The 12,720-nt window shown below is 45.7% G+C and overlaps 1 protein-coding gene across 1 annotated transcript in view; it reads left to right on the top strand.

The window, feature by feature from the left end:
• Positions 1–12,397, top strand: part of ABCB6 (ATP binding cassette subfamily B member 6 (Langereis blood group)) — a 61,114-nt gene extending 48,717 nt beyond the window's left edge. The window contains exons 15-20 of the mRNA XM_040358120.1: positions 497–601; positions 3,813–3,987; positions 4,606–4,718; positions 6,725–6,819; positions 6,947–7,015; positions 11,235–12,397. Coding sequence (XP_040214054.1) covers positions 497–601; positions 3,813–3,987; positions 4,606–4,718; positions 6,725–6,819; positions 6,947–7,015; positions 11,235–11,391 — 714 coding nt within the window. The 3' untranslated portion in view covers positions 11,392–12,397. The remainder of the gene's footprint in view (positions 1–496; positions 602–3,812; positions 3,988–4,605; positions 4,719–6,724; positions 6,820–6,946; positions 7,016–11,234) is intronic.
• The last annotated feature ends 323 nt before the right edge of the window (positions 12,398–12,720 follow it).

The following is a 12,720-nucleotide window of genomic DNA, read 5'->3' as shown; positions in this document are numbered from 1 at the left end:
TGCCCGGAAGTGGAAGATTTAGAGAGCAATCTTCTCTGCCGCTTCCGGGTATGGGCTGCGGGACTGGGCATTCCTATTTGATTGACAGGCTTCCGACGGTCGCATACATCGCGTCACGATTTTTCAAAAGTAGCCAAACGTCGGTGCGCAGACGCTGTATAGAGCCGCACCGACTTCTGGCTACTCATGACGCAATGTATGTGACCGTCTGAAGCCTGTCAATCAAATAGGAACGCCCAGTCCCGCAGCCCATACCCGGAAGCGGCGGAGAAGATCGCTCTCTAAAAACGGTAAGTACTGCTTCTGTTTAAAAAAAAAAACACCCGATTTCCAGGTCCTAGACAAAATGAGCATCAATCTAATGTTAAAAAAAAAATTTCGGGTGAACTCCCGCTTTAAGGTGCTCAGCACCACAAGGGGGGTTGTAGGGGGGCTAACACTTGACCACATGTATAATTTTTTTTAATAATCTTTCTTCTTCTTCTCCTCCTTCCAGGTGGGACCCTCAGGGTCGGGAAAAAGCACAATTATTCGTCTTCTTTTCCGCTTTTATGATGTGAAAGGAGGAAGCATCCGGATCGATGGGCAGGATATTACCACAGTGAGTGTGCCAAGCAGAGCCGAATCCCTGGAGCTATCTCTATAATGTGCACTGTGCTTGTTCCACAGGCAGTATACATAAAACTAACTGATAAGCGGAAGAGGTGTGTTTGGCAGAAGGTGTCATGCCGCGTACACACGATCGGAAATTCCGTCAAAAAAACAGTGATCCCGCCCCGGAGCTGAAGAACGGGGAGAGCCGTGTGTAAACACAGCTTCCCTGTTCTTCACTGTGGCGCTGTCATCGATTGTGTGTTGCCTAATATAGGGAACCACAATCAATGACGTCAGACCTACAGCCCCGCCCCCCTACAGTTGTAAACACAGATGAGGTTACACTTAACCCCTTCAGCGCCCCCCTTGTGGTTAACTCCCAAACTGCAATTGTCATTTTCACAGTAAACAATACATTTTAAATGCATTTTTTGCTCTAAAAATGACAATGGTCCCAAAAATGTGTCAAAATTGTGCAAAGTGTCCGCCATAATGTCGCAGTCACGAAAAAAATCGCTGATCGCCGCCATTAGTAAAAAAATAATTAATAAAAATGCAATAAAACTATCCCCTATTTTGTAAACGCTATAAATTTTGCGCAAACCAATTGATAAACGCTTATTGCGATTTTTTTTTTTTTTTTTTACCCAAAATAGGTAGAAGAATACGTATCGGCCTAAACTGAGGAAGAAATTTTTTTTATATGTTTTTTTGGGGATATTTATTATAGCAAAAAGTAAAAAATATTGAATTTTTTTCAAAATTGTCGCTCTATTTTTGTTTATAGCGCAAAAAATAAAAACCACAGAGGTGATCAAATACCACCAAAAGAAAGCTCTATTTGTGGGAAAAAAAGGACGCCAATTTTGTTTGGGAGCCACGTCGCACGACCGCACAATTGTCAGTTAAAGCGACGCAGTGCCGAATCGCAAAAAGAGGCCTGGTCCTTTAACTGCATTTTTGTCCGGGTCTTAAGTGGTTAAATTGGCACTGAACTCAAAAAGTGAAGTTTTGCTATAAGAAAAGTCTAGAACTGTCCCAAATTACCCAGAATGGCCTTTTTGTCTAGAATTCCTCCTGACAATTTGCAGTGTACTTCCTGGTATGTGAGTTTGCCTAGTTGCATATCTGCAGTGTGGGATCACCTAAAGCACTGTTGTCTCTGATTGCTGCTCTCACCAGATTTTGAGAGATTTGCTGTTTGCTTTGCTTTGAGGCTCAAAGGGAGGGAACAAAGGAAATGCCCAGTAGGGATGCCAAAATACCCAGCACCTCTAGATATGGAGGATCTCTTGACTTATTGGCTTTTCTGTCTTATGACAGCTCTTGCTTAGTTGAGAGAAGTCTGGGGAGAAAGGTGAGAAAGTGGAGGGAAATTTTAAGTTGTTTTACCCTGAATGAGCAAATCACAGATTTACTTTTAACCGCCTGCCGACCAGTCGCCATCTTTGTACTGCGGCAGGTTGTCACGGCTGCGCAAACAGCTGTAGATGTACGTCGGACACTTTAAAGTGGAGGTTCACCCTAAAACAATTGTATAACATTACATCCAGCATACTGCCGACATGAACAGTACACTGGTATTTTTTTTTTCTCCGTACATACCGTTATATTGTCATTTTCCCCCCCGGCTTCCGGGTTCTGATTCCCGCGGGACTGGGCGTTCCTATTCAGGAGGTAGATGATTGACGTCTGGTGAAAAACTTCCCGAGATGCATAAAGCGCGTCACCAGTTTTCCGTAGATAGCCGACCTGCGAGTCGACTCTATACGGCGCCTGCGCCCGCCGTGTAGAGCTAACTGCACAGGCGCCATATAGAGCCGACTCGCAGGTCGGCAATTTACAGAAAACTGGTGACGCGCCTTATGCGCCTTGGGAAGTTTTTCACCAGACGTCAATCATCTACCTCCTGAATAGGAACGCCCAGTCCCGCGGGAATCAGAACCCGGGGGGAAAATGACGACAATATAATGGTATGTGCGGAGAAAAAAAAAAAAATACCAGCATACTGTTCATGTCGGCAGTATGCTGGATGCAATGTTAGAAAAATGTTTTTAGGGTGAACCCCCGCTTTAAGAGCTATAGGGTCAGTCAATGTAAACAGACAGATCCCCATTCTGTCAGGGAAGTAGAGAGATCTGTTGTTCCTAGTGATCAGGAACAGCAATCTCTCTCCTCCTGTCATTAAACTCCCCCAACAGTTCGAAAGTGGTTAAATCCTTCCGGTCATTAAGTGGTTAAGTAAAAATGAAGGGCTAGATTCACGTACCTCGGCGCATAGTTTTGCCGGCATAGCGTATCGAATATACGCTACGCCGACGGGCGCAGAGAGAGCCCAGAGCAGTATTCGCAAAGCACTCGCCCCGTACGTTGCGGCGGCGTAGCGTAATATGGTCGGCGTAAGCCCGCCTAATTCAAAGTTGGCTGGTAGTGAGTGTTCTATTGAAAAGATTCGTGACCCCATGTAAATGAAGCGCCGTACGAACGGCGCATGCGCGCGCATGCTCAGAATCACGTTGCATATACTACCTAAGATACGTTGGCTCAATGCTTTCGATGAGAACGTAGCCTACGCACAGCCCCATTCCCGTACGTCTTGCGTAAACGACGTAAAATTCAACGGCTGTTCCGACGTCCATACCTTAACATTGGCTGCGCCTCATAAAGCAGGGATAACTTTACGCCGGTCTTACGCCTTACGTAAACAGCGTGTATTGATGTGCCGGCTGTATATACGTTAGTGAATCGGCGTATCTAGCTCATTTACATATTCTACGCGTAAATTTAGGAAGCACCCCTAGCGGCCAGCGTAAATATGCACCCTAGGTACTAAGACTTACGTCGGTCGGATGAAGCAGAAATTCAGGCGTATCTTGTTCCCTGAAAACCGCGCATAGATACGACGGCGCATCCTTTAACTTACGCGGCGTATCAATAGATATGCAAGCGTAAAAGCTTTCTGAATCTAGCCTGAAGTCTCCAGAAGTGGGTAAAGTGGAGCAGAGAACTATCTCTATCTCTTTAATTAACCAGTAGCCACTCGCCATATATAGAGAATAATGTTCCCTTGCAGGCTTCGCCATCCTCCCCAACCACCCAGCATTGGGAGCACAGCGGTTAAAATGCCGCAGCATCCCTTTCTCTGGTATTCCTGGAACTGATGAATGTCACATGGTTTTGTTTACAATTTCTCATTATTTTAATGGTTCCCCTCTTAGGTTCTGCAAGCCTCTCTTCGCTCCCACATCGGGGTGGTGCCTCAGGACACAGTGCTGTTTAATGATACCATTCGGAATAATATCCGCTATGGACGCGTCAGCGCCAGCGATGAAGAAGTGGAGCATGCGGCAGCTGCGGCTGATATTCATGAACGGATACTCTCCTTCCCTGATGGTGGGTGAATGACAGGTTACCATAAATAGGTTTAAGAAAAGGCTCTGTGTCTTTCTAAAATGCATAGAACTGCAATGCAAATGCAATGATTTCTGGAACGATTGGGGAGCTAGTAATATGTTTTAGGGACTATTTATTGTGATTCATTTTAGCTTGCAAAAAATGTAAAATGATGCCCGGAACCCCGCTTTAAGTGGGTCATTAGTGGGTTTTAGAAGGGCTACTAGATTACAAAATTGTTCCTACAGCAGCAGTGCATATACTTTACGTTGGGAATCAAATCATCAACTCGCCCCTTTTTCTGTTGCTCTTCAATTTCAGATATAGATCTGCAGAGAATTACACAGGGGTATATTGATACAGGTAAAACTGTTGTATTGGCTCTAGCAATTCTATCACTAGGGGCAAATCCCCAGCACCAGGATCAATAAATACATCACTGGCTCTGCAGAATCGGGCTGGCCGGTGACAGAGCAATGCTATAGGAACAGATGGGCCTTGTAGTGTTTCTCTCCATTGGACCGCACTCACTCACTGATTTGGTTTTAGTATCCCAAGAGACGGGTGCAGATTCTGGGGAAAAAGTGTTTTTTGATTTCTTTATTTTTCTGTCTGCAGGATATGACACACAAGTCGGGGAACGGGGTCTGAAGTTGAGCGGTGGAGAGAAGCAACGAGTCGCCATTGCACGAACCATTCTGAAGTCACCACAGATTGTCCTTCTAGATGAGGTGATTCTGAGCTAATGTCACATACCGTCCTCATCCGTGGGTGGTTGGGCATTCTTTGAGTACCTGAAGTGTGAGACTTCAGCCAGAGCCTGTGTACTCACTTTTGTTGCCAGCGTTTTAGACCTTAATGGCTGTGTGTTGAGTTATTTTGAGGGGACAGCAAATTTACACTGTTGGGGCCCTTTCACATGGATGTGTCCCTGTATAGGCTCCGCTTTTGCTCAGTGGGGGTCGCTCCATTGATCCCCGCTGGGCAGGGCCATCTTAATCGCATCATGGGCCCCTGGGCAAAGTAATGCTCTGGCCCCTCTGCACCCCGGATATCCCCCCAGCACTCTGACCCCTCTGCACCCCAGATATCCCCCCAGCACTCTGACCCCTCTGCACCCCAGATGTCCCCCCAGCACTCTGACCCCTCTGCACCCCAGATGTCCCCCCAGCACTCTGACCCCTCTGCACCCCAGATATCCCCCCAGCGCTCTGACCCCTCTACACCCCAGATATCCCCTCAGCACTCTGACCCCTCTACACCCCAGATATCCCCCCAGCGCTCTGACCCCTCTACACCCCAGATATCCCCCCAGCACTCTGACCCCCTCTGCACCCCAGATATCCCCCCAGCGCTCTGACCCCTCTGCACCCCAGATATCCCCCCAGCGCTCTGACCCCTCTACACCCCAGATATCCCCCCAGCACTGTAACCATATACCATAAGATACCCCTTGTATTGTGACCTCACTACATCCCTGATACCTCTAGCACTATAGCTACCCCAAGCATTGCTTTGGGGAAAGTGCAGGGGCCCCTCATGCAGCTGGGGCCCCTGGGCAGTGCCCAGGTGTGCCCTCTCATTAAGACAGCCCTGCCGCTGGGCAGGCAGATGACGGCTCCATCTCTGCACACTGTGCAGGGACCGACCTGTCAGAGCGCTGCTCTTTTCTAAGGGGGATCGGATGAAAACGGACCGTAGAGTTAGGTTTTATCCGTTCTGATCCGCCAGACAGCTGGAAAATAGGTTTTTATCCATCACACTTTTAGCGGAGCGGGTTGGATGTTGGCGGACATGCTGACATTTGTCCCTCTATAGACTGGCATGGAGCATTCCATTCAGGTCCAACTAAAAAAACTGCCAGGCGGACCTAAACGGTCCGCCCTTGTGAATGGGGCCTATTACAAGCTGTACACGTGTTACTTTAAATTTGTAGCAAAGTGTAATTTCTTCAGTGTTCTCACATGAAGATCTAAAAAAATTACAAAAAATGTGAGGGGGGGTGTACTTGCCTGTACTTCAGGTTCTTCAATTAAGCTTTGGCAATAAATCCTGAAAGCTGGAAAGAGGGAAGAGGGTTGTCGGGGCAATAACCCTTAAATCCTGGAAGCCGATTGGTTTCTATGCAGATCTGCACCAGATTTTGCACTCTCCTATTTGAGTAAATCAACCCTTTAAGCCCTGTACACACGATCGGTTTGTCTGATGATTTTTTCCCATCGGTGAAAACAAATAGAACCTGTTTTAAATTTCTCCTATGGATAAAAAAACGATAGAAAAAAAACGATCGTCTGTGGGGAAGTCCATCGGTCAAAAATCCACTCCTGCTCAGAATCAAGTCGACGCATGCTCGGAAGCATTGAACTTCATTTTTCTCAGCACGTCGTATTGTTTTACGTCACCGCATTTGGACACGATCGGATTTTTAACCAATGGTGTGTAGGCAAGACTGATGAAAGTCAGCTTCATCGGATATCTGATGAAAAAATCCATCGGATTAGATTCCATCAGATATCCCATCGTGTGTACAGGGCTTCAGAGTTTAAAAACGAATTTCTGAAAAGGACACCCCTTTGGAACTTGTCCAGTCATCAGCCATGTTATGTTGTTACAGCAGCTGCTTCCCAGACGTCTATATTGGCAGTAACACCCGGTGCCCCCTGTACTGTGCTCCTCCTCCTCGATTTTCTGACGCTTATTCTCACCTGTGTTTTTTTTTTTTTTTTTTTTTTTTTAGGCCACGTCAGCCCTGGATACTGAAACGGAACGCAACATCCAAGCTTCTTTGGCCAAAGTTTGTGCCAATCGCACTACAGTTGTTGTTGCTCATCGGTGAGAATTGATCTGTTCCTCTTTCTGTGACATTTTTAGATGGGAGTTTATAAAAACAGCTTGGCAGTCTGCTGTTTGTGGTTTGACTGGTTTTTATTCCTAAATATTTTTACGCCTTTGTTTCCAGACTCTCCACCGTGATCAGTGCAGATCAGATCCTGGTTGTGAAAGAAGGACAAATTCTAGAGCGAGGAAGGTAAGGGCAGCACTCTGGGCAACCTGGCTAATAAAAATAGAACCGTTATTAAAGATAATTCACCACATACTGAAAAACATTAAATTTAGGGTGGAGCATGTTCCTAACTCCATCCGGTCAGCCCTAAATCTTAACGCCAAAAGTGTCTCATTGGTTTTCCGATCTGTGCTTGATTAGCTACATTGGTGGACAGGGGAGACATTGGGTGTCTAGTAGACCCTGACGTCTCTAAATGCAAACCTGTTACCTGCCCTTTACTACACACAAACACAATTTAATACCCAATTGTTTGGTAAAATATAAAAGATGAGGTTGTGTCAAGTATATAACCTAACAAGCCCCCTATGTGGTACAAATAAGTTAGAAAAATAATTAAATGGTGTAAAAATATTAATTTAACCACTTGCCAACCGCCTTACGTATTTTAACGGCGGCACTTTAAAGATTGATATCTCTGTAACGGCAGCAGCTGCTGCCACAACCGAGGTATCCATCTTTAGTGCCAACGGTCCTGTAAACGATAACGGCGGTCTCCGCGGTAGATTCGCCGCTAGATCGCCGTTATCGGTGGCGGGAGAGGGGCCGACGATGTGGGGATGCGACTGAGGGAAAAATCGCCCCCACCCGTCCCCATATCTCTGCTGGGCGGAAGTGACGTCAAAACGTCAGTCCCGCCCAGTGTCTTAAAGCAACATTTTTTTTTCTGTCATTTGAAAAAATGACAGTTAAATTTTTTTTTTCTTTTTTTGCATTTAAGCCTAAATATGAGATCTGAGGTCTTTTTGACCCCAGATCTCATATTTAAGAGGACCTGTCATGCTTTTTTCTATTACAAGGGATGTTTACATTCCTTGTAATAGGAATAAAAGTGATATTTTTTATTTTTTTTTATTTCAGTGTAAAAAATTATACAAATAAATAAAAATAAATAAGAAAACAAAAACATTTTTTTTTAAAAACGCCCCGTCCCGACGAGCTCGCGCACAGAAGCGAACGCATACGCGAGTAGCGCCCGCATATGAAAACGGTGTTCAAACCACACAAGTGATGTATCGCCGCGATCGTTAGAGCGAGAGCAATAATTCTAGCCCTAGACCTACTCTGTAGCTCAAAAAATGCAACCTGTAGAATTTTTTAAACGTCGCCTATCGAGATTTTTAAGGGTAAAAGTTTGACGCCATGCCACGAGCGGGCACAATTTTTAAGCGTGTCATGTTGGGTATCATTTTACTCGGCGTAACATTATCTTTCACAATATATAAAAAAATTGGGCAAAAATTATTGTTGTCTTATTTTTTAATTAAAAAAAATGAATTTTTCACAAAAAAAGTGCGCTTGTAAGACCGCTGCGCAAATACGGTGTGACAAAAAGTATTGCAATGACTGCCATTTTATTCCCTAGGATGTCTGCTAAAAAAAAATATATAATGTTTGGGGGTTCTGATTAATTTTCTAGCAAAAAAATTGTGATTTTTACATGAAGGAGAGAAGTGCCAAAATAGGCCTGGTGATTAAGTGGTTAATAAAATTAAAAGCACCACCCCCTTCAGTTATGAAAAAGTTTAGGTACCGTAGTTTTTTGCTATTTCACGAGCACATGCAATTTTGAATCTTGACCTGTTTGGTATCTATATACTCGCCGCAACCTTATCTTCTTCTTTTTTTTTTTTTTTTTTTTTATCCCTTTCAGAACGGCCTTTTTCTGATATTTGGTGTTTACGAGTCAAAATCCGTATTTTTTGCTAGGAAATTACTTAGAACCCCCCCAAACTTATAATATAATATGTGTTGCAATATTTTATGTCACATGGTATTTGTGCAGCGGTGTTTTAAATGCAACTTTTTTGGAAAAATACACTTTCATCCATTTAAAAAAAAGAAACAGTAAAGTTAGACCTATTTTTTTTTTTTTTTGTATAATGTGAAAGATGATGTTACGCCGAGTAAAAAAGATACCAAACATGTCATGCTTTATAATTGCACGCACTTGTGGAATGGCGACAAACTACTGTACCTAAAAATCTCCATAGGCAACGCTTTAATTTTTCTTTTACGGTTACCAGGTTAGAGTTAGAGGAGGTCTAGTGGTAGAATTGTTGCTCTCGCTCTAACGCACGCGGCGATACCTCACATGTGTGGTTTGAACACCGTTTACATATGCGGTTGCGACTTCCGTATAAGTTTCTTTGCTGCACAAGCTTGCAGGGACAAGGGACGCTTTATTTATTTTATTTATTTTTTACATGATTAAATTGTGTTTTAAAAAAATAAATAAAAAATGTGATCACTTTTATTGCTGTCACAAGGAATGTAAACATCCCTTGTGACGGGTACGTTTTATGGAGGGATCGGAGGTCTAGAAGACCCCAAATCCCTCCTTTTACACTTCAAAGTATTCAGATCGCAGAAACCGGCGATTCTAAATACTGTATAATTGTTTTTTTTTTATTTTTATTTTTTAAATCCGGTGCCATTGGCAGCCGAATAAACCGGAAGTGACGTTGTGACATTGCTTCCGTGTTTACATTCAGGAGACTGGAACGAAGCCGTTTACGGCTTCGTTCCAGTCTGTCACAAGGCCCCTTAAGTGCCGGATCGCGGATCGGGTCTCCTGGTGGGACGGGAGGCCCGGTCAAAGCGGCGGGAGGTGGGGGATGTCCCCTCCCGCTCCTCCGGGATAAAAAACAATGGCTTTTAGTAGCATCTGTTGTAATGCCTGGAAAGCTGATTGCCTGCTCTAAACAATGGTACCGGGACGATGCCTACAGCTGCGGGAATCTTCCCGGTATAGCCCCAGAAAGCCGAGGACGCATATATGCGTACACTCTGTGGGAAGGGGTTATATTTTGCCAAAAGATTGGGTATTATTCTATTGTGTTTTTTCCTGAAAATATGCATTGGATAAACCTGTGTAGCGCCTGTGTACTTTCAAGTACCGGTGCTATTCTAAATTTAAGGGGGATGAGAGAGTTAGTTAGCTCTCATCCAGTTGATTTGTTCAAATTGGGTCTCTGCTTTAGCTGGGCTGTGCTGTGGGCTCATTCTGTTGTTGCTGGGGTGCTATACCACCCCGGAGCGACAGGTGGAGTCCAGGCTAGGGTGCCTCTTGCCAGCAGCCAATCGGGAGGGAGTTTCCCTCGCGGGGCATGCTGGGGAGGGTACTTCTGGAGCAGCCATGAGGCGGGGGTCTTGTTCCTGGTGTGGCGCCCACCTTCAGGGTGACCACACATCACGGCTCCCCAGCGAGATGGCCTACCAGGCCGGGGTGCGCGTGCCGCGCGGTGTTCCTGCTTCCGGGACCATGTTGGCCCAGAACATTTAAAGCTGTGGCGGGGCCCCAGTGTTCGACTGGGTCCCTAATTATGATAAGATCCCAAGCAAGTTAGCTGTTCGGTGGAGAGTCCGCCTGAGGGGAGCCAAGAGAGGCTGGCGATCCAACAGGGCCTAGACAATTCATCGGGGATCAAGGTAACCGGACACTGAAAGTTTGGAGGTTAGCCACCTGTCAGTCGGTGACCTAACTAAGACTACCTGAGGAAGATTCGGGCGCAAATTCTGCCAAGGAGGATTGTCTCCATGACCCAAGTTCTAGGGAGGGTCTGTGGCAGAGATCTTTTCCCTCAAAGTTCCGAGTGATATTCTGGCTGCCAGGTCGGTGTGAGAGGCCTGTCCAGGTACACTATACCCACTCAGGCTGGAGTGGCGACGAAAGTAAAGTATCGTTGGAAGCAGGGCTGCTTCCATTCTGTTAGGCCTGAATCTGCTATTTCTTCTCCTCATACATCTTTGCTATCTACCTCAAGTTTTACTGTTTACCGTGTTTGGTAAAATAAAAGCACAAGAGAAAGACACCTGCTACTGTGTGGACATTCCCTTGCTTTGGGCTCTCATCAACTACCCTAGACGGCGGAGTCATAGAGGTAACATGCCACCCAATCTATAACCAGCGGCTCCTTCGGGGGTGAGCGCTACACCTAAAATAACCACCATTTTATTCTCAAATGTCTCTGCTTTCGGGAAAAAAAACTGTGTGTTTTTTTTTTTTTTACATACGTGTGAAAAAAATTCAAGAATTGCCCTAGACAGTAAGTGATTAGATGATTATTTTGTGTCCATGTATTGAAGCGTTAAGATGTGGTTGGCTGAAAAAGGTAAATGGTGATCTTTGCTTACCTTTTGATCAATAAATCCTTTCATCTCTGTTCTCTTTTGCTTTTAGACACGAGGAGCTCCTCTCTAAAGGCGGCATCTACGCGGGAATGTGGCAGAAGCAGCAGAGCAATAATGAGTGCTCCTCGGACTCCGATTCCGAGAGGAAAGACAAAATCTCGGAGAAGCTACAACAGCCCAAGCCAGCCCTAAGGAAACCTCACTAGACGGCAGCGTAATGCCGCTTTGTGCTGCACGGCAAGCTGTGGACAATGTTGGGTAGAGAAGATTGTCCTCCTCGGCATTCTGTAGGAAGTGAGAGGATTAATGGCAGTGATCACATCTCCTCCTATTAGCAGAGGCAGGAAAGGGCCGTGCTGGAACAAAGCTTCTTTCATATAACCCATGTTGGGAAAACGCTGCAGGAACCATTTTTTCACATTTAGGATCTTGCAGGTTTGCCAAACGTGAACTTGGTGTAGCTCTTACAACCATACCTTCTAGAATCTGCAAATCGGCCCAAACACTGGCACCTTTGTGCTCATTGGCCCATTGTGGTGAATGAGGCTGCACAGGGTACTGATATTTCAATTTTTGGTGGGCGTGGGCACTAAAACTGGTTTCTGGAATCTGACAGACCGGAGATTCCACTAGTGATATTTCCATGCAGTAAAATGTGTTTCTTCAAGTACATCCTCCAAAGAACTTGACCATCAGCTGGCTTCGAATGAACATGTGCTGCAGGGCAAAGTAATAGGTTCACTTAAATGCCCAACCGATCCCCATCCCTTGCCTAGTTGCTTATACCCATTTTTCCGTCACTGTCCCATTGCTATATTTTCACAGTGGAGAAAAGAGAAGAGACGCTTTGTAATTTAAGTTGGGGTTTGCGGGGAAAAAATAAATCAACATCTCTATGCTGCGGCTGTCCCACATCCGCTCTGTGACCGAGAGCTGAGCAATCACATGGTTGCTGATTGCTCAACTCTGTCTGATCGAGCAGAGCGCAGTTAGTGTTGGTCACCGCTCTCCTCCTCCAGCGCTCACTGGCGTACCCGGCTACAGAAGCGGCGGGAGCAGATGACTTTGGCTCTCAGCCACGTGTCAGTAAGGCAGCGACTCTGCTCTGTCAGCTGATAGCAGCCAATGGCTTTGGCCGTACTTCTCTTTTTAAAGTGGTTGTAAAGGTACCCGTTAAAAAAAAAACAAAAAAAACATGTCATACTTCCACTCCACTGTGCAGTTCGTTTTGCACAAGTGGTCCCGATCCTCCTGTTCTGGGGTCTCTCTCGGCTCCTCCCTGTATTAGATAACCCCCTTTGGGAATCTCTCCCAAGGGGGTTACCTTGTGGGCGCGCTCCCGTGTCGTACACTCGGCGTCCATAGCCACCGAGTGTAGATGTTGTTTCTACCCCCCGGCGCCTGCGTCATTGGATTTGATTGACAGCAGCGCGAGCCAATGGCTGTGCTGCTATGAATCTATCCAATGAAGAGCCGAGAAGCCGTGGAGAGAGCGACGAGGGGTCGTGCCCACGGAAGTTCGGGGCTCTGGTAAG

The sequence above is a fragment of the Rana temporaria genome, chromosome 6, assembly GCF_905171775.1.
Source record: "Rana temporaria chromosome 6, aRanTem1.1, whole genome shotgun sequence".
Classification (NCBI taxonomy): Eukaryota; Metazoa; Chordata; class Amphibia; order Anura; family Ranidae; genus Rana; species Rana temporaria.
The sequence above is the reverse complement of the archived record's forward strand: the minus strand, read 5'-3'. Positions and strand labels throughout refer to the sequence as shown.